The sequence below is a fragment of the Plectropomus leopardus genome, chromosome 20 (genome assembly GCF_008729295.1).
Source record: "Plectropomus leopardus isolate mb chromosome 20, YSFRI_Pleo_2.0, whole genome shotgun sequence".
In the NCBI taxonomy this organism is placed as follows: domain Eukaryota; kingdom Metazoa; phylum Chordata; class Actinopteri; order Perciformes; family Serranidae; genus Plectropomus; species Plectropomus leopardus.
The window spans coordinates 11,638,113-11,664,592 of NC_056482.1; the positions used below are offsets into that span (position 1 = coordinate 11,638,113).

At 38.7% G+C, this 26,480-nt stretch overlaps 1 protein-coding gene across 2 annotated transcripts in view; it reads left to right on the forward strand.

Moving 5' to 3' along the window:
• brinp1 (bone morphogenetic protein/retinoic acid inducible neural-specific 1) overlaps nucleotides 1-26,480 on the forward strand; it is a 185,401-nt gene that overhangs the window by 149,970 nt on the left and 8,951 nt on the right. For both annotated transcript variants that reach the window (XM_042509557.1, XM_042509556.1), the window contains 2 exons: nucleotides 15,918-16,154; nucleotides 22,915-23,137. In XM_042509557.1, coding sequence (XP_042365491.1) covers nucleotides 15,918-16,154; nucleotides 22,915-23,137 — 460 coding nt within the window. The remainder of the gene's footprint in view (nucleotides 1-15,917; nucleotides 16,155-22,914; nucleotides 23,138-26,480) is intronic.

A 26,480-nucleotide genomic window follows, 5' to 3' on the forward strand; every position in this document is an offset into this window, starting at 1 on the left:
CGCAGAGTGAAAAATGTTGTTTCCCGGACTCTGAAATAACAAGATTGCATCTAGGCTGTAATAGTGCACCTCTGTCCTCTTTGCTCTGGTGTGTTTAACCAAAACATTTGTGGCATAAGGTGGAAATGGTTTGTGCTCATGAAATTGGTCTAAAGGCTGTGAATTCTTTTTTTCTCATTTTTCAGCTCAGGGAAAATAATGCTGCAAAATTATTCCAGCATTTGGCTCAAGGCTTCTTCAATGTGCTCTCAAGATGAAGAAGGCCTCTTGGCCACTTTGTCAAGTTAATCCTAACTAAAATATTCACTGACTAGCAAGAATTAGAGAGACTGGCTAATGTAGTTGGACTGCAACCCTAGCTGAATGAGATTAAGCAAGCAGGAAGTTACATCTGACAGATTGATCAACCCATTCCCCAGAAAAAACTGTTGGCTCTCTACATTTCTGCACAAGACAGATACATTTCATTTATAAGTTGTTATGTATAACAGATATGTTGAAACTTTACGTTTTTAACAACTCTGTAGTTGATGACACAGACACCATTTGTTTACGTCATGTTTTGGCTTAAAATACCAGTTTTGGGTGCACAATCCACGTTGAAGGAGCAGCAATGTCTTGGCAAGAAAAAAGACTTTTGTGGTAATATCCTGGCAGGCAATGCAGTGATTTCTTGCTAATAAACAAAAGCTTTTTATAGAAATATCCTGGCAGAAAATGCAGTGATGGCCCAGTAAAAAACAATGGTTTTTCATGACACTATCGAAGCAGGTGATGCAGTGATGTCACTGTAAAAAACACTGATGTCACGGCTTCTTGGGGCTCTATTCCCCATTGATAAACGGCAACTTGTCATTACAAAACACCCACATTTGGTAGTTAAAAACTGCTGTTTAAACAGTAATGGGACACCAAAAAACAACAGGTCCATAAATGCATGGCGCAACACAGGAGAGCCAACTCTTCAGGTCAGTATTCAGCGGTCCACTTGCATCTTAAGGGACTGGACACTCCTTTGAAGACAGCAAAGTCCGCATACTGGCTAACGAAGAGGGTTGGTTTGAACATGGAGTTAAAGATGCCATCTATGTCAAGCTAGAAAAACCATCTCTGAACAGAGGTGGTGGTCTAAGACACCGTTTATCACCCATCTACAATGTAGTTCTGGATTCCTTCCACCAGAAATCCAAACATAACCACGCTAAACCATGTGCTACCAAGGACCTAGAAAGGGTGTTGTCAATCACACCCCCGCACTCCCAGCTGACGACCCTCCTGTGACACCTTGATCATTAGCATATGACTCTCATGTGACACCTTGATCATTAGCATACTAATGGTCAGCCTAGGCTTCACACTCCAGCTCTCTGCCAGTCAACTTTAGAACTGAAGAAGCCTTTTGGAGAAGAGGCAAAACGTCTTCCAGAAACCTTAACAAATCCTGTTTTCACTTTAAAAGAAACGTCGGATTACCATGACCTGGATAACTGAGAACCTACACAAACAGGTTTTGTTTGTTTGAATCACGAATCGAGTCTGCAACCTGGTAGGCATCTCGTCTAGGTGTCATGCCCTCCACCATCCTCCCAATGACAAAGTCAACACATACGCAGTGTCACTTTAGAAACATTGATATGATACATATGAAACATGTAAATGTTACTGTTTGTGGATTACAGAAACGTACAGTGCCAACATTTTCTTCTGGTGACAAGGCTGGAAGTCGTAAGTCAGTCTATCAGATCAACTTTATTTAATTTGGATACTGATAAATGAATTCTGGGCCGAGGGGAAAACAATATGATTTTTACAGCAGTTCCATCCATACAGCCTCTTCTGTATACACGACTTTTCTGCACTGTCTGCACTTAGGGTGAGAAATCTTTTTGAGACAGCCATCTAAGTCACTGCCAGTGAGGGAGTGAAGAGATTACAAGCAAATTTTGCATTCTGCTTTTGGAGGGTGTAATTGCAGAATCACAACCAGCGTTATGCACATCTCTTTTCCTGTTTGTGCTATTCTGTTGATATGTCAGAATGGTGTGTGTGATCTCCCACCCTACTGGAGCCAATTCTGGTGAGCCAAGATGAGCTGTGTCGAGTACATTTTTTCAGCTTTTTCCACTATTTTTTTCTATCTTAAACTGTGCGTTTCTAAAATTGTTCTTTCGGAAACCCTTGTACCACATCACTTTATCTGTCCATCACTCAGCCTTTTTGTCTTCTCTGCCTTTTTTCTTCTTTTTTTTTGTGCTGTCCTCCACTTCTTTAATTCATTTTTTAAAAATTGATTTGGCTACATTTAGCATTTCTAAAATATAAATACTGTCAGTCATTGTATGTAAATCATATTTTGGTAATCCAAAGCATGTTTGATCATCTTTGTCCAACTGTAAAATGTTGAACAAAAAGCCTTTGTGTATAATTCCATTTTTTTGAAATGAATATAAAAACCTTAATCTAGACTAGCTATTTTAATTGCTTATGAATTAAATAAGGGGATCAAATTAGTATGCAGTCCATGTGAGTTACAACAAGGATGCAGTAATAGAAAACCCACTCCATTTCATTCTTCTAATTAAACTTTTAATCATGCCTTTTCCTTTTATTTTTTCACTTCAAACTTCAGCACTTTATCTACCTTGAGGCGCAAGTGTAACTGCACAACTTTGTTAGAAAATGTATACTAGAGAATGATTACAAACCTGTTACCAAACTCCTTTTCTCCTTTTCGAGTGATTTGCTTTGGTGAGATTAGTTTTCGAACGGTCTGAGACAGCAGCACTCTGGTTTAAATTAACAAGCTGGTGAATTTAGTTGTGTTCAAATTTCTCCTGAAGCCACTTTTGACTGTCTTTCCAAAATAACTAAATTTTCAAATAGGGAATGTTTTTTCCACTTGTTCTCATCCCTGTGGTCCTTTCTTTGTGAGCTGGTGGGGCTGGGAGCCACAGATAACACAATGCGGATATGACACTCTCTGGATATTCCCTCTGCTTTCACTTAGATTTAGATTAGGATGCTGTCGTAGAATCTCACATCAAGGGAGCTACCTATCAAAGCTTTAATTCAGTCCTCTTCTCTCCAACAGTTTTGCTTTGTAAATGTTTGGCAAATTAACCAACACCATGTGCTTTCTTCCCTCTTTTTTGTCTTTTTTTCCCCCAAACAATCATCAGAATTAGAGATGGCAGTGGAACAATTTCTTCACATTAGATTTCATGCATGACTTAGCAAAGCTTTGATCTATCAAACATGACATTTGGTATCCCTCAAAGTTAGTATGACTGTGGAGGTTTCAGTGTTACATTTTGGCATCTTTTGGGCCAGAATGCATACTATATGCACAGCTTTAGTGCCAGTTAAAAACCGTACAAGAGGGCATCAGGATATGTTTGTAGCAGCGACTATTTTTGGATGTTAAAGAAGAATTCATTAATTCTAGTCTAGTCCTTCTCGGTCATATAAAGTCCAATTTAAACCCAAAGCAACAAAATTTCACTCCCAAATCAAAAGTGAAAACTATGACACTCCCACGCCACCGCCTATACCATCAGTTTCAGGCATTTGACAATTTTCACTCTATACAGGCATTGTCATTTTGCAAAAATAAAAAAAAAAATATTGGAAACGCATAGTTATGGCTTTTTAAATGTATACAGTCTCTTCAAAATAAACTTGATAATAAGTAATAATCACACAAGTCAAGTGACAGCCACCGCAGCCCTTCTGTGTCAAGATACAATGCATTAGGCTGAGGCGGGGGGCAGAATTAGATGAGTATGGATGAGATCATCCTGACCTTACACACACTTTTTTGTCTGAACATGATGTAATTGACCTATTTTCTAATAAGAAAATATCAGCTGAGCCAAAGACATATTATACATAATAACAAAAGCCATTATGTGAACCCACTCATAAATTTTGAATGGATTTTGTGATTCACAGGAACAAAGATTTTTTTAAAAAATAAGACTTTTTTTTCCTTTGTTCTCTTCAGTAGATCCACACTATTTAGCTTCACTACAATTGGGATTTAAATACACTTTTGTTCTCCCACATTAATTTGTTCATTGTTTGTTTGTCCTCTCTCCAGGCTAAAGCTTAGAAACCTGATGATATTGGCTTTGGCTGGAATCTCACTTTCTGCCTCCCCTGGGAGGTAAACAAGAAAAAAGCTTATTGAGGGATGAGAATTAAGCAAAAGAGGGAATTAGCGTGTGGTAGTTAAATGTTCAGGGTTTTCACTGTTTACTTAAACTCTTACTATACAGTATGTTTCAGGTGGTGCGGAGAAAGTAGTTACATTTTTTCTTTTTTCTTTATAACCACATTTCCTGCTATCTATTTGTCATTGATTACTTTATTTGAATTGGTGGCATTTTTTAAATAGCAAAGCAGCAGAGGTTTTTGGTATAATAGGCAGAAGATTGAAATATGATTTGTGTAATTTGATAGCCAGCACAAATAAAGAAAACACGTACTGGGGATTGAAAATAGCAAATTGCTTGCATATATTAACTGGGCTGAAGAAAGATAAAAGGGCCTGGAACCTCCACAAGCCATTACCTTGCAAGGACCCAATCACCTCCGATGTGGCTGTCATAAATTAGCACCAAAACAAAAGCAAACTAATTTGCTTCTTTTAGTCCGCAGCACATGCTTTCTCTCTCTTTTCTCTTTCTTCAGTTTCCTCAACAGCCTATCTTGGAAGAGCCATGAGCCTATCTTGGAAGATTTATGAATATGTTAGAATAGCCTGAGCCAACAGTTTTCAAAGTGGTGAAGTGAAAATAAATTAAACTGGCCCTGTAGGCAAGTCGTGCGGAGAGTGATGAATTAGATACTCATTGCTCTGTCGTTCGATGCCTGTCCCTCTTTTCAAGTGAAAACGCTGCAAACATTACGGGGAAGACAAACAAACATACAAATCAATTAACTTGTTTTTGATGACAGACTTGTTGAAGAATTGATTCACAGACTAAAGTATATCAGTAAACACAATGTCCTTGGTTACCAGAGAATAATTTACTGAGGAAAAATCTTCGGTGCAAAACAGGGAGTGTAAATGTTGGATGAGCACAACAATAAACACACACCGAGGCATTTTCAGCATGTTCTCTTTTCCTCACACTGTAAAATCTGACAAGTTGATCTCACTTCAAATAATCCCAGAGACCGATTGCCTTGAAAAACTAAAGTAAATATTGCTATTAATCTTAATATGCTATATTTACTCAAAATTTAGCTGTATTTACTTAATTTTATGAAGCTGTTGCAACTTAAAAGTGCAACTTAACAAAGTGTTTGAAACTTCAGTAAACCAAGTAAGTCTGACGCAACTTGATAATGACAAAGAGGATTTTGCCAATGATGGTGTTAGGAGATCTGCAATTTTTTTTCTGGTAACATGTAACATGTAACAAGAAAATACAAATATGACCAACTAGTTTGCAGCCAGCAAAATACAGATATACAGTATTGCACAGTGCACTTGGTTTACTGAAGTTGCTAAAACTTAGAACGATTTATTTAATTGAACGTCATGTTGAAGTTACAACTTCAAAAGATTAAGTACATATAATAATGATGATATATAATTATGAATAATATAATTTTAAGTAAGCATAACAATAAGATATAAACATAAATTAAGATTTGTAGGTTTATTTACATACATTTTTCAAAATCAACTTGTCAGATTTTACAGCACAGTTGCACACTCATTTCCCCAACATTTTTCTCCATGCACAGAGATGAGCTGTTAACCCCCTTTTTTATTCTGAAACCTGGACACACCACAAAGCAAAAAAACCCCCAAAAAAACATATATTATTTTTATACTAATCAGACAGTTTTAAAGATAGATAAAAGATAGATTGCAAGTTATTGTGACTCTGAAATCATGGTGTACCTTGGGCTGTACCTTATAGCACAGTCGTCATCTGGGGTGTTGACCCATTCACTGGACAGGCCCATGCATTGAACCAAGTCGATCATTCCCTTTATGAAAACATGCACCCTTTTGCCCGGAGAACTGATAATGCAGGATCATTTCCATCAGGATGGATGGCTGCACATTTTTTTCCACTTCTGACTCGCATTCTGAAAACCCAGTACCTGATGAAATCTTTCCATGTTGACCTGGAGGTCAGCTTTCAATTGGAAATGGTCAATCAAGAGTGAGTTTCCATTTGGGGCAGCGTGACCATAAATCTCCTTTTTCCCTCCTCTTACTCTAGCCAGCTGCAGGCTGCCATTTCAGCAAGTGCCATGGTTTTCCACTCAGTCTTTTTTCTCTGTCTGACAGACTGTTTCATCAATTGATCGAGGGTTCCTTTACTTTATTCTTCTTTTGTATTTAGAAGGGCCCTTGCAGTATTGAACCGTTTTTACAAACACTTTGTGTAGCACTTAAATTGTTTGTTAGAATGTGTGCACAAAGGTGTTACACCGTAATTAACTTTAATAAAACTTTAGTTTATTATGAGTCCATGATTAAAAGTATAATATATTAAAGATTTAAAGTGGACACACAAACTATACATAATCAGTGATGTTGCTAGGTATGCATCCTGCGTTCCTGATGCATTAAAATCTGAAAGGACGCAGTAAACTCATTATTGATACGTCTTGGCACCCACCCTATTATTTTCCCAGATAATGTTACCTTGTGAACAACAAATCCATGTTGAAATCATAGAAACAGTGGTGCTGCATTTACTTCATTTAAAAGTATGTCACAGAAACCACTAAGAGTGAAACACCTGTCCAGACTGCCTGCTCACCCACCATCATCCCTGGCCCTCTGAACCCTTTTGCGCCAAGGGGGCAGCGTCAGTGGCATGGAGGTCCCCAGGGATCGTCATTAGAGAATAGTCTTATATTTTTAGGTTCATACAATGCACTTGAAATCAAGGATGTAGGATATTACTATAGAGACAGTCCTGCAATATATTAACCATGATCACGATTTTGGCTGCTAACAATTACATTAACATGAGCTACTGCAGTATTGATGCTCAAAATGCAACTTAAGCCCTTTTTAAACTAACAGCCAGATTCAATTTTTGGGCATCTGTTGTTAAAAATAATGTCACTAATGTTACCCTGCCTTACCTCAGTGAATCCCTGTTCTGTCGAGCATCAAAACAGACATCCTGAACAGTGACACTGTACAGTGCCACACTTTATCCATCCAGCTCCCAAAGACAGACAAGAATAATGCATTAGCTAAAGATATGTGTCCAATAAAACTATTTTCATGTGGTTGCAATCTGCAATGACATATTTATTTTTAGTTTTATTTATATTTTTTATATTGTTTGAATTGTTTATTATTGTTTTATTTTCATTTGCTTCTAGGAGATGCACTGATTTCAAATCAAGATGAACCTTATTTTGATACAATGATTTGTACATAAGCAGGGATGTAGCGCAACATGGAGATGAATGCAGCACATTTTGTGCCTAAAATCATTGAAAAATTGTGATAAGATGATTGTGATTTGAATTGTGATAATGATTTTTTTTTTAAAAAAGACATGATTATCAATTTGGCCCTAGTCCTGCAGCCCTAGGACCCACTCAATTTTCCTGGGACTCATTGCATTGAAAATTTGTCAACCTCACTGCATAATGTATTTAGAATTTGAAAAAAATATTAAATCATGATTTATATTGCCAATAAGAGGATATACACAGTGTTATAATGACAATTTCAACAAGATGTTACCTCACATACCTCTTAAAAGGTTGAGTATTTAAACAACACAAAATAGACAACCAAGATCCAGCTTGTGTACTTTGACTCTTTATTTAGGTTACTGTACAACAGCAAATCAGCTTCTTTTTTTTTTTTTTTTTTAAGTCTACAGCAAACATGTGCCTCCCAATACAAACAGATTAACATTATTTCTGTATTAAGGGATGTTTGATCTAATTTCTGGGATAAATCTCGGCTTTTGATCTGAGACGTGTATACAGCACATCTTGACACTTTGAGGGCAGTTGTATCTTTTCTAGCTGAAATGGAAATGTCAGAGCTTGTCATACGTCTCTCCTCCCCCTCTCCAGGGTTCTTGTAAAACATGTGATTTCTGCAAGAGTCTGTGAAGGGTGTGCGCTTGTGCTCACACGAGCCAGCACGTCTTTGTGTGTGTGTGTGCGTGCACCTAAAACGTGTGACACTAGTACGACATGTCACCAGCCGAGGCCCTCATGCTACTGCTGTGCAGGGACACATGGCAGCACATGACAGAACAGCTTGAAGAGTGCGACTCAAGTGCACGAGCAGCCAAAAGCAACCGCATTACATTTTTTTTTACACAGCTGGTATTCAATGTTTGGGATTATTTTGTTAATTCAAAACAAAATTACTGTTTCAAATTGCAACGCTTTGAGGGCATTATTCCTGAAAAAGAAACACAAAACTGCACTTGCTCTACTGTGATCTTGCACACAGGGAAAGTAGATGAAAAGTAATCACTAAGTTACTTCTTGTGTGTCTGTATACAGTGTGCAACACAACTGGCAATAACTCAACACCATGGAGAGCTCATCTACCTCTCCAGACTGCCTGCCCTCCTCCATCCAGCAATTGCTCTAACATGCATTTTCAGCAATTCCCTCTTTTCAGGAGGCAGGAGCAGCAAGCCCTGAATGCCAAGACCATTTTTATATGTAATTTATGCTTTTACAGTGATTACTGAACCTGCGTTCTTCCTTGCTTTTTGTGTTAAAAATATAAATAAGTGGGTTTCTTCAGAGCTAACGTTATATAGAGGTATTGTGAGAAACACATTGTGTTCTCAAGTCTTTCTGTTCTGCACAGATAGAGCGGTGTGCATCACATATGCATATGCAGGCTCTTGTATGTTAATATGTTCTAGGAAATGGGATTTGCCACTTCTCTGTTGTTTTTCTGTTGCAAATATATGCACACCTAAATATTAATGTACCATAGAAATCCCAAACAAGCCTAAAAGAGTACTCAGGGATAGAAAAACATAAACATTATTTGTTCTTGTACTTACACGTTGGACATGTCTGTGACGTAAATATTGATTAAAATTGCCCTAAACAATTATCCCCACATGCAAATGCTCAAGATTTTACAGCACAACTTGAGTCAGCAGTACAGGCCGCTGCTTTCAAGTGTGCTGAGAACACTTATGATAATCTACGATAATCTACTCAGCGCAGACACAGCAACACATTATCCATGTGAATGCTAAGTACACCTCATTCAGAAGTTTAAAAAATGCTAACATATTCGGAGAAGCTGAGAATAGCTCCAGTGGAACATGTTATCCTCTGTCAGGCCCAACACACACGCTGTCAGAGACCTAAAGCGCTTTACTTAAAGAAATGAAAAGTGGATAAATAGCTACTTTAGCTGCACCTTTTTACCTCCGAGTTGTGGAAAAGGAGCTCTCGTGTGAAATGGGCCAACGCAGCAAATCTTAAAGCTATATACCCCTTCTGTTTTAAGTATCTGGGGATCAGCAGGGTAGGCCTGAACTGCCGAGAAACAGGCAATCTTCCAGTTCAGAGGTCTTTGGTTTTGTATCATGGATGCAACGATAACCTCCAATGGTAATTTAATGCCCCCATTCAAGTAATGCACTTTATTGCACCAGTGGATTAAGTAATGATTATTTTGCGAAATTGCGGCCACACAATGGTCAATTAATCTTTAATGAAACTGTAACTTATGAGGCGGAGCGTGGCATTGCAATAAGCAGGCAACTGCTTGCCAAGGCAGTTACAAGGCTCAGTTGCGGCCTACACTCCCCATCTATCCCCATGTAAAAATAGAGCACACCAGAAAGAGACATAATGAAAAGTCACAGTAGCAGAGTCTCCGTTTTTAGCATTCATGGAATGTTTGAGGTCCTATATCCTGTGACGTACGTGAAGGGAATACATCAGCCTATGATGTATGTGGTAAGATTAACTGCCATTTTTAGGCGCTATTTATTTAGAGTAAGCCAGGCATAGGGGTTGCAGGGAATTATGTGCACTGACAGAGCATGAAGTTGGAGGTTATCAAATGGCTGCACGGGAATTCCAATATGTGCCTATTCATTTCATCAGTTGCTCTCTAATGACGGCAACTCCCTGTCCCAAAATCGTGTTTTTTTTCCCTGAACAAATACCTGCATCAGAGCCATTTCAGCTTTATAGCCCAATCTTTCTGAATGTGTTTACATGGTTTTTAACAATGTCTTTATTGGGGTTTCCAATTCTAACATGCATGTAACAGAATAGTCTTGGCTGTAAGTGTGGTATAACAAAAAAAGAAAAGGCAAAAATAAAAACAAAAAAAAAAAAAAAACTGAACCAAAACAAAACGAAACAAGCACAAAAAATAAAAAGCAAACACAAAATACAAACATAAAAAACAAACCTGAAAAACAAAAAAAGAAGCACAAAAATACAAAACAACAAAAAATAAAACAAAACAAAAACAACAAAAAACAGAGGTGAAAACAGGTGTTTCAGTAGTTACAATGTGCAGAAATCTTGAAAATTACATAGGCTACAATAATTCATATTTGTATTTCCGATTGTCCCGGCCCCACTCCCGTCTTTGGTTTTATTGGTCTTCATCAACATTTTGTTGCAAAAGGTCCGTGGTGCTCCCCCAGATATGTTTAAAAACTGCCAGCTTTCCTTTTGAAATATATGTTAGTTTTTCCATAGTAACACATGTTGATGAAATATAGCTTAATACTTGGTTTGTTCAAATCTTTCCATCCTATAGCTATTGTTCTCTTAGCTTGTAGGAGACACAAGTCTATTAGCGCACGGTCACTCTGATGTGTTCAAATGTTCACGCACTAACAAAACAAAGCCGGGGAAGTCACGAAGATAAATGTTTTTACTCTGATTAGTTTTTCATTTCATTTTTTGGTCTGAGGGATCCAAATCTCTTACCCATTCGCCACTGCACTAACAAATGTTGATGGATTTACTGCTGTTGCATGACATCATTTCTACACTGGAGCAGGAGGACGAGACATCAAATTTCCAACACTTGAGTACGTGTTCGGTGGGAGAACGTAGAGGAGAGCAGAAGAGGTGAAGAAACAGGATTGAGGAGAGTGATTGATGGAGTGAATGAGAGCCAAAGGATGATGGCGGGGGGACGAGTCAAGGGGGCATGTGCATGAGTGTGGCGGGAGTAAGAGTGAGTGTAATGAAGTAAGACAGAGGAGATGTGTACAGAGACGGAGTGCGAGGTAGCGAGAGAGAGAGGCACGGATAGAGAAGGGACAAAAACATTGAGAGGAAAAGAGAGTGGAAAACAATAGATCGCAAGAGTGATAGCACCGAGCTGAATGTCAGCATCCCGAACGATTCCCCCTGCAATCTCCCGGTACCAACACATTGATATCAGAAGAAGAAAAGGCGTGTGTGTGTGTGAGTGTGTTGATGGTAAGGTTGGGGGGTATGAGGTATGGTTAGACAGAAGAGGGAGAGAGGGAGGGCTGAGGCACTCGGTGTTATTGTGCACCCGGCCGCTGGCACCAGCACTGTCAGTAAGCAGCGTTGATCCGTGAACTTGCCATCTGGATTCTCCCACAAATCACATTAAAGTTTCAAGCCCAGGAATACATCAAGCTAAATGAATATTGGATCCAGGGGCCGCAGACAGGCCTGATGGAGAAAAAGCCCTGTGCAACCCAACTCTTTTGTGGTCAGACATGATCTATCCATCCCCTTTACTCCCTCCCTGCATCCCTCCCTCCTTCTGTTGCCTTGCTGGCTAATGGGCAGTGGTTCTGATGAGGTGTAGAAGAGAGGGGAGATATCAGAAAAATAGGTACACAAGAAATAAGAATAAAGAGAGGTTTAAAGTGTTATTGTGCAGCCGGTCGCCAGAAAAAAAATGTTTGCACTTTACACATTTCTGCAAACCATGAATATGTTCCATTTGTATGTTTTGAACATATCAAATCAGTGTTTTTAAAGTGACGTTATATATAAGCTGACTTTGTCATCAGGAGGTGAAGGCGATGGTGGATGGCGTGTTACCTTGGCGTGACGCCTGCCAAGCTGCAGACCACTGTTTGAGACAAACAACACCAGTTGTCTTTTGGTTACGCTGGGTTCACACTGGACGCAGAAATGCCATGAAGTGCGTCGATTTGAGTGCCAGCTGCTTGCTTTCGGCATCCTTGTTGAGCAGTCAGACCATTCACATTGGATGCACTGCGGCCCCAAGCGCAGGCTGAGGATCTGCCGCAATAGTTTCAGTGTCTGGTCTGTTTTTTTTCCATGAGCCACGAGCGAATCTGGCAGGAAAACACGCTAAATATGCTGTTATGAACAATATAAAGGATATATTAAATGTGATATTAATGATTTGATCATGATGAATAATAAAATATGCATCCGGTGCTTCCATGATGCATCAGTTGTTTCTAAACACAACACAGACAAACGGACACACAAAGAAAGGCAGACACGCACACACTCAGACACAGACACGCAGCCAGAGATACACAGGCAAGTAGGGCGACTGCTGACTGGTGGTTATGTGACATTAACATGTCGTGGTTCTTCGGCGTCTAGTGTGAACCCAGCGTTAGGGGCAGAGAATCTGGGTGTTTTTACAGGTACATTGTAGTTTTTGCCAGCGCCATTTGTGACACTGAACCTGGGTGTTTTTTTATCAAACGTGCGTGTTTTTAACAGCACATCTCAGCGTTTCCCTGTGGCATTTGAGCCACCAAACCAAGGTGTATTTCACTGACCTGTCTGCTTTTTCAGCTGCTTTTGTGCTGCTGAACCTGGGTGTTTTTCACTGACCCGTCCCTGCTTTTCCAGCGTTTTTTTTTTGCCACCAAACGTGTTTACTTTTTGATCAAGTATCAGTAGCACTTCTGGCACAGATCCCGGGTGTTTTTAACAGCACATCACAGCGTTTTCTAGCGGCATTTAAGCCAACAAACCTTGCAGTATTTTACCAAACTATCGCCGCTTTTGCAACAGCTTTTGTGCCTCCAGAGTTTTTTTACCCAAAACATTGAGGTGTTTCCCAGCGGCATTGGAGTTACTGAAACTGGGTGTTTTTCACCAACACATCACTGTGTTTCCCAGTGATGTTTCAGCCACCAAACCTTGGTGTATTTCACTGAGCCATCCCCGCCTTTCTAGCGATTTTGGTGCTACTGAACCTGGGTGCTTTTCACTGACACATCACAGCGTTTCCAAGCATCATTTGAGCCATCAAGCCTGGATGTATTTTATTGACCTGTCACTGCTTTTCCAGTAGCATTTGTGCCACCATACATCTGGGTTTAAAACCAAACCATTATCTGTCCTTTACCATAAGCATAGTTTTTGTGCCTTAACCCAACCTCACCTTCACTACAGCATTGTTAAGAAACTTTATACCTCTCAACGTATAATCCACAAGATATTGTACAAATGTGACATACCTGTGGTTTGCAAAATGTCTGTGAATTTATTTATTTTTCTTCAGATTGTATTTTGCTAAATAAATGCAGAGGCACTAATTTTGCTTCTTGGTATTCTCATATTTGAGTTGAAATCATGATTATATACAAACACAACCTTACCTGTTAGCATCAATAACTGAAACATTGCGGCATGAATTGCACAGACACAGTATGTTTTCCAAATCCTGTTGCCATGGCGACTGATGTTTAAGCTGTCGTATGTTTAAGAGTCAAATCTTGGCACATGTTAAGACCCTAAATTGCTTCTAAATAACACACAGTTTATATTTCTGCATATGCTGAGTGAGAATAAGGAGCATTAATTGCCACATGCATATGCAGAAGAAAAGATACCGTTCGACTCTGTGATGACAACCTGAAAATGATTCATGCGAACAGTATAGGCTTACTCCCCCTTTCATTTCTGCTACATTATGTTGATTTTACATAAATGGATTCCCTATTTTCACCTAAAGCTAAAAAAAAAAAAACAATACGTGACTGTAAAATCTAATGCAATCATTCATCATTCAATAACATGTTATGTTCTGGTTCCTGGTTGCATATTTTCTGCTGAAGCACTGTTTGTGCTCAAGTAAAACCTATTAAGAAAATATTGCCTCACCAAGATGCCGTTTCATACAAGAAAGAAAAAATCTATTTAATTCTTTTCCAATCCAGTGGCTTGTAGAGCGAGGGATTTATTCTCCCCAGGTCTGGACTGAAGAGAAAGGCTGTAATGTTAGCTGTTCAAGCTTCAATTCTATGAGATCCCCGGGTGAGATATGGCTTGGCTGGGATTCCAAAAATTATAAATACCTTGTCACTGGCCAGGGTGACGAGGTACTTTCAGCCTCAGCCACAAATTGGCCTCTAGATTACAAATTCAGATATTGCCGTCAGCATGTAATTAGCAGAATGCTGCAAAATTGGGTGTATAGACCACAAGCAAATAAATGGAAATGCTTATTGTACACAGTAGAGCACATGATAGAAAATGCTCATAAAGGGAAACAATTTCTGTGCTAAATAAAGCAGCGTAGCACACTTGAGCAGGCATCGTATCTGTTATATGCTGTGATATCATGAGTGACCCTCGCAGAACATACAGCTCAAGTTGAACACAGTCAAGCTTTGGAGAACATCCCTCAGAAAAATATGAGTGCTTATTACACAAAGCAATCCTGGAGAGGCAGTCAGCCAGTGCACCAATGCTTTTATCTTTCTGTTGACTTTTTTTGACGTATGAGTTTACTATGTCTGTGAGGAGACATCGTACAGTATGTGTTGACAGTTTTTTCATTCCAGTTCTTACTATAAACACAAGCACATCTTATGCTATATAATAACTATGACTATAACATGATGAAAATATTATTCTTGTTCATCAGCACTTTCATTTTCAGATGATTTTTTTTTTATCCGATCTTGTCATGAGCTTTTGTTTATTCATTTAAAAGAGTTTACTGTTCGGTGCACTTTCATGGTATAAAAAGTATGAAGGTTGTATATTTTAGATGACTTTTTTGTCCAGGTGCTTAATTGAGATCTTACACAAAGGAAATCAGAATGAAATACCTGAAAGCCATACTTTTAAGAATAAGAAAAACAGATAAAGATGAGGTCATGGGATCTTTAAAGAGTCAAAGCTTTTTTCCTAATTCAGGTAGGTTACTACACATGATACAAACATTAATTATAAGAGATCTGTCTCAATGGCTCAATAAACACATAATTCTTCCCTTTTTTTTCAAAATTTGATTTAAAAGTTGGATGGAGTAGGTCATCCTGAAAGCCATACTCAAGTAAAAGCACACATTTATCACCAGAAAATGATTTTGATGGAAGTTAAAGTCACTGAATATTCAAATAGGTGACTTTAAATTCTATTAAAGTCATTTTCTTGAGTAAAAATCTTAAAATATTTAATATGTATGGTACCCAAGTATTGTAAGTAATGGTAGCAGTAAAAGCTGGTAATAAAAAGCAAACAGTCAGAATTTTGAGAATTATGATTTTTACTCCTTTGAAACTTACACCATCTTAAAAATGGAGCCTGTGATACACTTGAAGAAAAACTTGATCTTTTAACAACTTAAATAACTTAAAGAACAAAATCCAGATTTCACTCTCTCCCATTCCTTAAATTGTCAGTCACTCCCTTTCTTCCGTCCTTCCTTCCTTCCTTCCTTCCTTCCTTCCTTCCCTATTTTGTAAAGAGTAAATAAGAGTAAAAACATTTTATTTAGAAAATGTAGGGAAGCAAGAGTGAAAGTTGACAGAAATATAAAAACTCAAGTAAAGTACAGATACTATTATTACTTTGTCACATTGCAACACAAAAGAAAATTGGACAAAAATGCACTCTATATAATATTAGAAAAACAGCATTTTTGATAACATTCTGTTTCACTAAAAACTCCCATTTTTTATGTGTTTCAGGTCTTCAGGTCATTTTCCCAGAATACCTGCAGGAGAAGTTTGTCCAGTCAGCCCTGAGCTACATTATGTGCAATGGAGAGGGGGAGTACGTGTGCAGCAACAACCAGTGCATCTGTCAGTGTGCCGAGGAGTATCCCCAATGCAACTGTCCCATCACTGACATCCAGATCATGGAGAACACCCTGTTGGGGATGTCTGAGTCCTGGGCGTCCTCTTACAAAGACTTTGAGAACTCTGGTAAGGTGGAAATTCCTCCAGCTTTTATTCACCATGAGAGTTGTGAAAATGGCGTTTACTTTGTAGTGCAAAATTGCATTTATGATAAAGCTGTATAGGTATATTTTTAAATGATTTTGCAAGGAAAGAGATCTTGGCATATTTAGCAATCTTAATTCTGTTGTGCATAATATTAATGTGCATATATGCAGAGCTCAGGTGATTAAGGTAATCTCATAATCTGGCAATTTTCTTTTTGCTGGAAGATCATTTTAAAACACATTTCATAATTTGGCAGCTTAGTCTTTCCTTGCTCACTGCCAAATGTGCATATTTAATAAGAAATTGAGTTTTTCTTTATATTCATTGCAGAAACTGTAATAGTGTTATGACATGTAAGGGTTCACAGGCAGACAGTGCAACTCTTTTATTCTCACACCAAAGACTAGTGTTTGTCTCCAATGGTAAACACTGATTTTTACCACAGTGATCTTTCCTTTAACCCAAACGAGTGTTTTATATACTATGAACAACAGATCAGAAAACACTCATATAAGCCATTTATGTAATGCATCGACAGAAACTATTTTTTCACTTTGTCATTTTAGAAATGACAGCAAAAAGAATACAACTTTCAATTGTCAAATGCTCGACCGTCATGGCAGGTAATATTCTCTCCCGTACCATTTTCTCTGGTTTCTTTGAATGCAAATGCAGACTCTAAAGGGGAGCAGCAGAATATTAGACACAGTTGGGATAAAAGCACAGCTAGTGCCCAGTTGTTACATGGCAAGTCAGCATGTTTATCTATTATTGATATGATATAAAAGTGTCCCAATAAAACCTGCCAGCAAGAGATAAATATATTTATGTACCATAGAAGAAAGTTAATGTGAGTTGAGAGGTCACTGAGTGCAGAGCGTCTATTAAGAGGTGGTAGAGAGTAATCATGAAGAGACCAAAAAAAAATAGTGGTACATATTTCCAAACTTAATCACTTTGTGTTGGGGTTAAAAAAAGAGAAAAGGTTATTCAGAAAGATTGCATAAAGGATTACATTGTATCAAAACTATGTGTCTAGTATGCTTAGATGAACTGAGTTAAACTTTCCTCCATCTAACCAGTGTCTAAATATTCCTCCTTACCCCCTGATGAACTACAGGCTGTACTTCTGCATTTTTGTCTTGCTCACCAACCACTACCACCACCATGTACTCAAAGAGTATACAGCTGATCACGAGACACACAAGCCCCTCTCTCTGTCTGTCTCTCTCAAACTCGGACCATAATCCAATCAAATGGCAAAACTTGGCAGCGCTGATCGGATATATAAATCAAGATTACGTTATTGCACTGCCTACTTGTTTCAAGAAACAAATTTTAATGCCTGTCTTGTTGTAATGGTGAGTTTGTGAACAGCAAATGAGCATCATTCAGCACAGTGGAATGTCAGCCAAAAAATGGGGATCAAACTGTAAAACTAAGCAGCGCTGATCAAATATAAACCAAGATTCGGGTTCTATTTGCATATTTCTTCGCCTCAAATGTTTTCAGAAACATGCTTTAGCTTACTGTTTAACTGTATTATGAGATCCGCCGAGATCTGGCCGCCATTGTTTCACACGGACCATTCCACATTATGTCAGGCGGATAGCATTCTGGTAGTTGTAGGTTTTCTACCTCTTGAGCAAAAGCACTCTTTTTCTCTGTTTTCTCTGGTCACGTAGCACTGATTTCGAAAGTATTTTTGGTCTTTCCACTGCAAAGACAGCCTAGTTTTTTTTTTGTGAGGAGTCTTTATATCAGTGAAACACTTCTTTAAAGTCCAATAATAAGACACTGAACATTCTGGACACATAAGACAGTCAAGGTAGTAAACTAATGACTTCAAAGATCCACATTTTCAAAAATGTAGGCCTAATCTCTACAGAGGAGCCAGGAGTTTAGTATTCTAGTGACTTGCTGTGATTTCACTAAAGTTGGGGTGTTTCGGTAATAGATTATAGTTTGTTGGCAAAGTAAGCATTGATAGGAACCCCTGATACAGGAGGAAAAAACCTACCTCCCTGTTTGGGCAGGTATTCACAAAACCAAATGAAAATGGTACTCAAGTGAGATATATCCTGTCAAGACACTTTTTATGTGCTCATTTGCAATCATGTATGGTGCCTCCTCTGCAAAGTTTCTTGTTTCCTCCTGGGAAATAAACATTTTGGCCCAGTCATTTGCGTTTAAAAAGAAGGAAAAGAGGTAATGTGATTTACCGTGACAGATATCACCATCTGCCACTCCCAAAGACAGTGTATTTTCCAACAATGTTGCACTTTGGCCAAATGATCACATCTGCTAGATAACTATGTACAGTATGTTCTCCCACTGTCACATGAATTCAACCCCCCCCCCAAAAAAAGGCTTGAATTACATTTGATCCTAAATCTACTATAAGAGTACAAACAGGAATCTCTATTGCAGTTAAAGGTTTGGAAACGTAGGACAATGATGATGATAATAGATAGATAAAATGAAATTCTTGTGATTATATGTCTGTGGCCCAGCAAATTGAGATGAAATGGCACAGGAGGTAAAGTGGGGTTACATTGTAAGAGCTGTCATCTCTAGATAAGGTGCTGGGTGACCTGAGATAAGAGTCATTCAGGGGACCATGCGGACCCTTTAGAAACTGTGTCAAGGAAGAGATCTTTGAAGCCTGTGTGAAAAGACTTGGCAACGGTTAAACTGGCATGAAGGGATGATGTGAGTTTGTTTTTTTTTTTGTGAGGGATTCAGACAATTTCGAGTATTGGATGCTGGAGACACCCATTTTTTCTAGGAAAAGGGTGAGGTTGCTACCTGACATTTCTGAAAACTGGGTGGAGGAATATGGCAAGTTCGAAACAGGGGCGGAGAAGGAATCCGGCTTCTTTGAAGAAACAGGAGAAGGGAGCTTTGACATGCCTGGGAGGAGAGTGGAGGAAGTTCTGACACGTCTCGGGCTGTGTCTGAAAAAGAGCGCTCAACACTGTGGTTAAAGCTGTTAAACTGTCTCGCAGAGGTCTGTCAGAGGGTACGGGTTTACTGCGCAGGTCGTGGCGGGGCCTTGAATAAGGGGATCGTTTCTTTTAAGTGTTTTGAGTGTGAAGAAGCTTTGGGTTCTGTGTGTTACCTTTTTACCTCCAAAACAATAGACAGAATAAATGTTTGCATTAGGTGATTCTGCAAACCAAAGATTTTTAACTTTTGTACGTTATTGTATAGCAGTTATGGTTAGGAAAAGATAGTGTTTGCTTAAAACACCTTGGTGGCATTTCCTTGCTGGATTTCCTGTTAAAAACTTGCATTGGTTGGCAGAATTAACAAAAGTTGCTGATAACACTAATAACACTGATAACTCAAACAAACCCTCTTTTGGTGGTGCAGTCATAGTTGGAAATGTCACAATGTCTTGCTAAAATGTATTTGGTGGCGAGATCACACTGGAAATGCTACCAGTCTTGCTCAAAAGCACTTGTTTTTGGTGGTGCAATTCAAGCTGTGCAAGTGACATTGGTTTTGCTAAAAAACACCTAGTTTTGGTTGCGTGATAACGGCTAGTAACACTATCACGGCTGGAAATGAGGCCAATGTCTTGCTTAAAAACCACCCGATTTTGGTAGTGCGATCACAGTTTCAAACAGCACTGATGTCTTGCTAAAATACACCCACTTTTGGTGGCTGGAAAAGCTGCCAATGTCTTGCTAAAAAGTGCATTTAGTGGCATGATCACAGCTGGAAATGCTACCCACTTTTGGTAGTTTGATCACGACTGGAAGAGCTGTAAGTCTTGCTAAAAAAAAACTTGCTTTGGGTCGTGTAATCACAGCTCGAAATTGCAACAGGAGGTAGGATTACAGCTAGAAATGCTGCTGATGTCTTGCCAAAACACACCCTTTTGATACAGCAATCGCGGCTGGATATGACGCCAATGTCTCAAACAGTGATCTGCAGCTTGGCAGCCATCTCACCTGTGTTTCAAGGAACCTCTTCCATCTCCCAGTTACAAACTCAGCTCAACTGGGCTGTTTTATCCACCACAGATATTGCAAAGAAAAAGAGTAAGTGTATCATCTAAACTATGACATCATGAAGTATAAATGTGTGGAGACACTTCTCTCCATGTTGACTACTTTTGCACTGTCTTCAACTTGATTGCTGATGTTGTTAAGGAGACGTTTTAGGCATTAAATTGTTCAGTGTTTTATGTATAATTATGTGCTTAAATCTATCCTCAGAGATAATAATGAGCTACTCTGAGTCATCTGACTCATTTTTTTCTTAATTAGCTCACCAAATAAAGTATTCCCAATTGTGTGTATTTACTGCTGTAGCCTTAGTCGCATCCTCATGCCTATTGTTGCTAAAACTTGGACTTAGTGTTGAAAACGAGGGACAGAAAGCTGAGCTTAAGGGTTGTCTGGGGAGGAGACAAGCAAGAATTATCAAAGGCAGCAAGAGGCACAAGGGCAATCATCAATACTGTTGAGAACAAATTTGTTGGAGGCCATGTTCTCCTGTAAGTGTGTGTGGGAGCACAGAGTAAGAGGGTGTTTACTTCACCAAGGGTTTCAATTCCCTGCAAGTGCTCACAAGAGAAGCAATCTAAGAGGAGAACCAGAGGTCCAACCACATATTAAGAAGATTGCTGAGAATTATGGGTGTTCACAGGGTTGCCACATTAGAAAATTGTGACTGACATTCTTCTGCACATTTCTTTAAAAAGTTAGAGTCACTTTTAGATGATCCTGTCAGTGTACCGTGAGCCAAAATTTTAATTTTGAATGAACTGGTCAAGAGAGATTATCACACTGTCGAAACGATCTTTTTATGTGCATGAAAACAATAAAGCACATGGAGCAGCTTCCTTTTGCAATATATTTTTTAACAGTGTCATCTTCATTTTGAAAAAAATGTTGGAAAGTCCTTGACAAGACTAAAAACTTCTACTTAATTTTCCATTTTTTAATCATAGCAGTTCATTTAGTAAGTCATTATATTAGTACAGGAGTAACCTTAACACACATTTCGCATCATCCGACTGCTGTTCACAGGCTTCAAGACTGTTGTTCGAACTGCAGATTGTTTTTAGCCTTCAGCTTACTCTTAAATCTTAAGACAGGGACTTCCTCCTGGACCAAAACTAGAAGATGGTTCAACATTTTCATGTAAAACTCAGATCAAACCGTAAATCTAGGCAGTGCTTATCAAATGTAAACCAAGATTCTGTTAATGTATTGCCAATTTCTTGCCTTAAATATCTTTAGAAACATTATTTTAGCACTGTTTAGCTGTGATATGAGAATTTGTAAACAGGAATTGGGTGCCATACTGTTTCCATTACTGTAAAATGAAGCCTGAAAAAACTGAAATTAAACTATAAAAATAGGCAGCGCTGATCAAATATGAACGAAGATTCTGTTACCATATTTCCCTTCTCTCGCCTACGATGTCATCAGAAACTATATTATACTACTAAATAAACTATCCATTATATGGCAATTTGTTTATAACAATCTGCCTTATAGTTTTTTTTATGTCAAAATGGACAAGCTCACATTTCAACACCCACCAGCAGGAGCCTTTGTTGGTCCGCTGCAGCGTAGTGCATCCTTGTTGTTGTAGGTGTTCTACTTCTTGAGCAAAAGTGAATGCCAAAGCTATTTTTTTTGTTTGTATGTTTTCTCTGGTCATGTAGGACCAATTTCAAAAGTATTTGCTTCTTTCTACTGCATTCACAGACCAATTCTATGACACAACCATCTTTGCAGCAGTGAAATACTTCTTTAATAAAGTTTTTTTGTTTTGTCCCACTCTGTTAAAATTTCTAACTACTGTCTTTTTTGTCACAGTTAATATTTAAAATATATTAGTTCTGTTGCATTGCTGTCTATTGTAGTAAACAGATATTTTACATGGAGGACTTACAGGTAGAATAAAAGTCATTATCAAAGACATCCAACAGATTCAAGTGTTTTGTCACTCAGCAGTGTGAAGCCTGCAAACAGCCTGCTGCTTGCTGTTGGTTTGTTTGTAATTCTACCCAGGATGCTTAGCTAGATCAGTGTTGAACAAATAAGTGTTTTGTAAAGCAAACCCACTCTTCAACGCTGTTTACACTCTTATCATTTGAATAAGGATACACCAGTTGGGTTACAGATAGGATTGTTTGTATACATATTTTCTTTTACTACTTCAGCAAAGTTAAACAAATGCCACTAACTTTTCAACTTGCCAAGGTAACATCAGTGTAACTTTTTACCTGCTGCCTACCAGTGTAAATTAACCCTTTGAAACCTGGGTAAGGTGGTTTGATTTCTTACAAAAACAAGGGAAGAAGGCAGTAAGCAACTTAGCGACAGATTGTCCAAAAAATAGCAAGAAATTAGTATAAAATTGCAAGAATATTGGCTGAAAATAAGCAAACAAAGAAAAGTAAAAAAAAATAGAAAGAAGGAAAGAGAAGAACAATTAAAATAAATGATAAAAATGTACAGAAAATTTTAAAATATATGTATAAATTTTTTTCCAGTTACATAATTTTAAACAAATAAAAATATAGTTTTCTAGACATTTTTCTGTTTTTTAATCTTCTCATAACCCCCCCCCATGTCATTCGGGTAATTTTCCTTAGCACTTTTTACTAATTTCTACCTATTCTGTCGCTTTTTCTGCCACACCACCACATTCTCTCTCCACCCATTATCTCTCTGTCTCTCTCTTTCTCTCTTCATCTCTCCCTGTCATCCAGACGAGTTCAAGTCCTTCCTGAAACGGCTGCCCTCCACTCACTTCCTGCCCATCAGCAGTGTGCATCTCCTGTGGGGCAGTGACTGGGACCTTCAGGCCCGCTACAGGCTCCTTCAGAGTTCCCTGGAGATCCAGCGGCTCAAGATCCAGCGCACCGCCCGCAAGCTCTTTGGCCTCAGCATCCGTTGTCACCACAACCCCAACCACCAGATGCCTAGGGAGAGGTGGGTAGAAATGCGACCTCTACATCGTGAGAGGAAATCAGATGTGGCTTTGCTCAGCAACATAAAGCAAAGGAGCGGTCTTTGCCATCGATATTTTTGGTTATTTGCTTTTCCAAGTGCAAGGAAAGCTGATGTGAAAATGTATCCCACAGAGGAGTGACATCTCTCGGTCTCCTCTGAGATGATGTAGAGGTTTTATTTTGATTGTTGCTTCTTGAAGCATGCACAGTAAGGTTGTCATCCATTATATATTCCAACTTATGGCTCTGTTGTTTCTGTCCATCAAGCCAACTTAGTGCTGAGGCTTGCACATGCCCAAAGCACTCTTGCTCACTCTTGTATTTCACATTGCAGTCTGAAAAGAAAATGTAGCTGTGGGAGTTTTCTTGATAGGTCATTGCACACATCTGTCACCACCGACTGCAGTTTCAGCTTAAGAGCCTTGCTACGGATGTGCTGTGGTGTCAGCACTGCCTGAAATGGTTGGAATTTCCCTATCCACTGTAGCAAATAATAGAAAACACTATGCAAAATATGCAAAGTTCCCGGGTGCCACATGAAACACCAGCCAAAAACTGTTCTGTGTAGGGGATGTCACCATATAAATGGAAACAAAATCTGTAAAATATTAATTTAAGTGGTCTGGAAATGAGGCGTTGTCAACTGTCGCTGACAGAAAAGGAGCACACCCACATTTGTGTACGAGAGTTGGCAAAGGTTTGTTCTGAAGTGTTATCAAAGAGCCGCAGAATGCGCCTCCTCTTCCATGGAGTACGCATCAAGGGTGCCTGATGGCACTGGAAATAAGAGCAGCGTGTTTATTTGCTTGCTTGTGCGAGACAGCTTTGCATCAGATGGAGGATTTATTGGTTTTCACCACCTCTGTGTGCATGTGTGTGCATTTTGCATACATGCGTGAGTGGGTTGTAAGTGGTCTATAGCTCACACAGGGGTTCCGAACAATGCCATGCTGTTATGTTTTTATATTAGTCCTAACACTTATAAAGAGAATCATCTGGTTTTATGTCATAACATGTCTCATTAACTCCCAGTTTGTCATCAGTTTGTCTAATGTTAATGTGTTTAATGGAAACCAACAAATAGTTTTTTATTAATATTTAACTTTATTGTAAGACTTAGGCACATCACCAATTAGGGTTGCAACAGTATGGGATTTTTAAGGCATGATAAGTCTAACAAAAAATATCACGCTTTTATGATATACATTTTCACACAGTTACTATTATTACATTTTTGGTTGAGCAAATGCTTCATTATAAGTTTTAACCGTTTAAATGGAAAAATGTTTAAAGTCTGACAGGCAATCAAGGAGGAAATGAAATGTGTACATGCATATTAGATTTTTCTTCTGGTTTTATTCAATACCACCAAGCAAATGTGCATGGTATGATAACCATCAGTTTTTATATAACAGTTAAACTTGAAACTGGTATATCCCTTCAACCCTAATACCAATACACCCCTTGCCCCTGCAAATTCACATATAGGGGTTTGGTGTCCTGCGTCATTTTGGTATGGAGAGGCAGAGTATGGTGTTAGAGCTACATGGCCATGAAAACTGAGCTCACTCCAAACTGAAATGTTATGAAAAATCAGCACAAGCATCCAAAGAAATCCAAACATGTATTTTATTTGTTAATAAAGATTTAACAATTACTATAACAATCGTATTATCTTAGTTTAATGTCATTGTAATGTAAAATTGACCTTTTCTTTAAAAAAAAGCATCACAAAAAAATCGCAAGTCATAGCCTATGCTAAGTTTGCCTATGCAAACTTTAAAATGAGGGTTAGGGGTAAAGATAAGAAATAGAAATAAGCCCTACAATGTTAAAAACCTATGCTTTTATATATTGTATATATAAAAGCATATATATGATCTCCTCTTTTGTACCCGATTCAAGAGAAGTGTCCCCATAGCCAACAGGGACTCCGACCCTCACCTCTCCTCTGGGCAGCCTATATCTGCTGATCAGAGGATGAGGGAATTGAGGCAAAGCTGAAGGCCCATAAACCATCAGCCCAAGTGATTTCAAGGTGTGTGCCAACCACCTCAGGGAGGCCTTCCAGCACATCCTCAACCTGTCAGTGAGGCTGCAGAGGGTGCTGATGATGATGTGAAAAACATCCCGCCTGGGCCCGGTGGCCAAGAATGGGCACACCAGGGCTCTAAGTGACAGCTGGCCAGATCTCTTGTGAGAGAGCATTTAGAGCCCCTCCAGTTCATACATCAGGCCCACAATGGGGAGGATGATGCTGTCAACCACCTGCTACTCTGTGCATACTTGGCCAGGCACTGAAGAAATCATGTTCCTTTTACATCTCCAGTGGTTTTAAGACCATCCAGGGGCCTCTTCGGGGAGAATTTCTCCCAGCTATGCATGTGGGAACCCCAGTGGTTGCTTGGATCACAAAATACCTCACTGCTGTTTTTGACACTACACAACTGTCAAGATCAACAAGTAGGAAACACAGTTGCTCCTCAGGACTTTACTGTCTCGCTTTTTTAGACTTAAAATACCATTCAGAATTATGCAGTGACTGGTGTGAAAACTTGGTGATAGTGTATCTGTTAGAGGGGGGAGGAGAAATATATGGGTCTTATTCAAGGTAGCCACCATGAGAGATGGAGTACTTTTGGTAGGTGAAATCATTCCAAGAGTTCCTCAAAGAAGTATGTCACTGATATTAAGAGAGTCCTCAAAAAAACCTGAGGTCGTCTCTGCAGCAGAAAGATGAAAATACCTTTGAAATTGATGCTCTATGACCACAGAAAACAGAGAAAAAGGGTGCTTTTGCTCAAGAGGTAGGAAATCTACAACTACCAAAATGCTCACACCTTACCAGATGCTTCTGCTGGTAGGTGACTTAATGTGAACGGAGCATTTTGTAATGCTTTGTTGCCTAGGCAACCTTGTAAGAGAGCTAGCTTAGTCAGGGAGGTGAGTTTAGACATACAAGTATTATTTTTTTCTATAATGTATTTTACTTTACTGACCTACTAGCTGCTTAATGAAGCACATATATAAAGCACACACTGTTAGTGCAGGCACAAATGTGAATGTGAGCATATGTTTATTCATAGCTAAGTTAAAAATAGAGGTAACTAAAGAGTGGAGAAAGCATACTTTAATAGCCAATAATTATTGACTGACACTCTGCAGCCTTAAAGCACTCATAGTATGCCTGTGCTTTTTGTTTAATTAAATTATGGATGCAAAGTAGGGATAGGGAAGTTACTTATTACTAATTGCAATTATTATTATGATGTAAATGTGTTATCAGGTTAAACTTATAAAAAAAAACCATTTTAAATCATGTT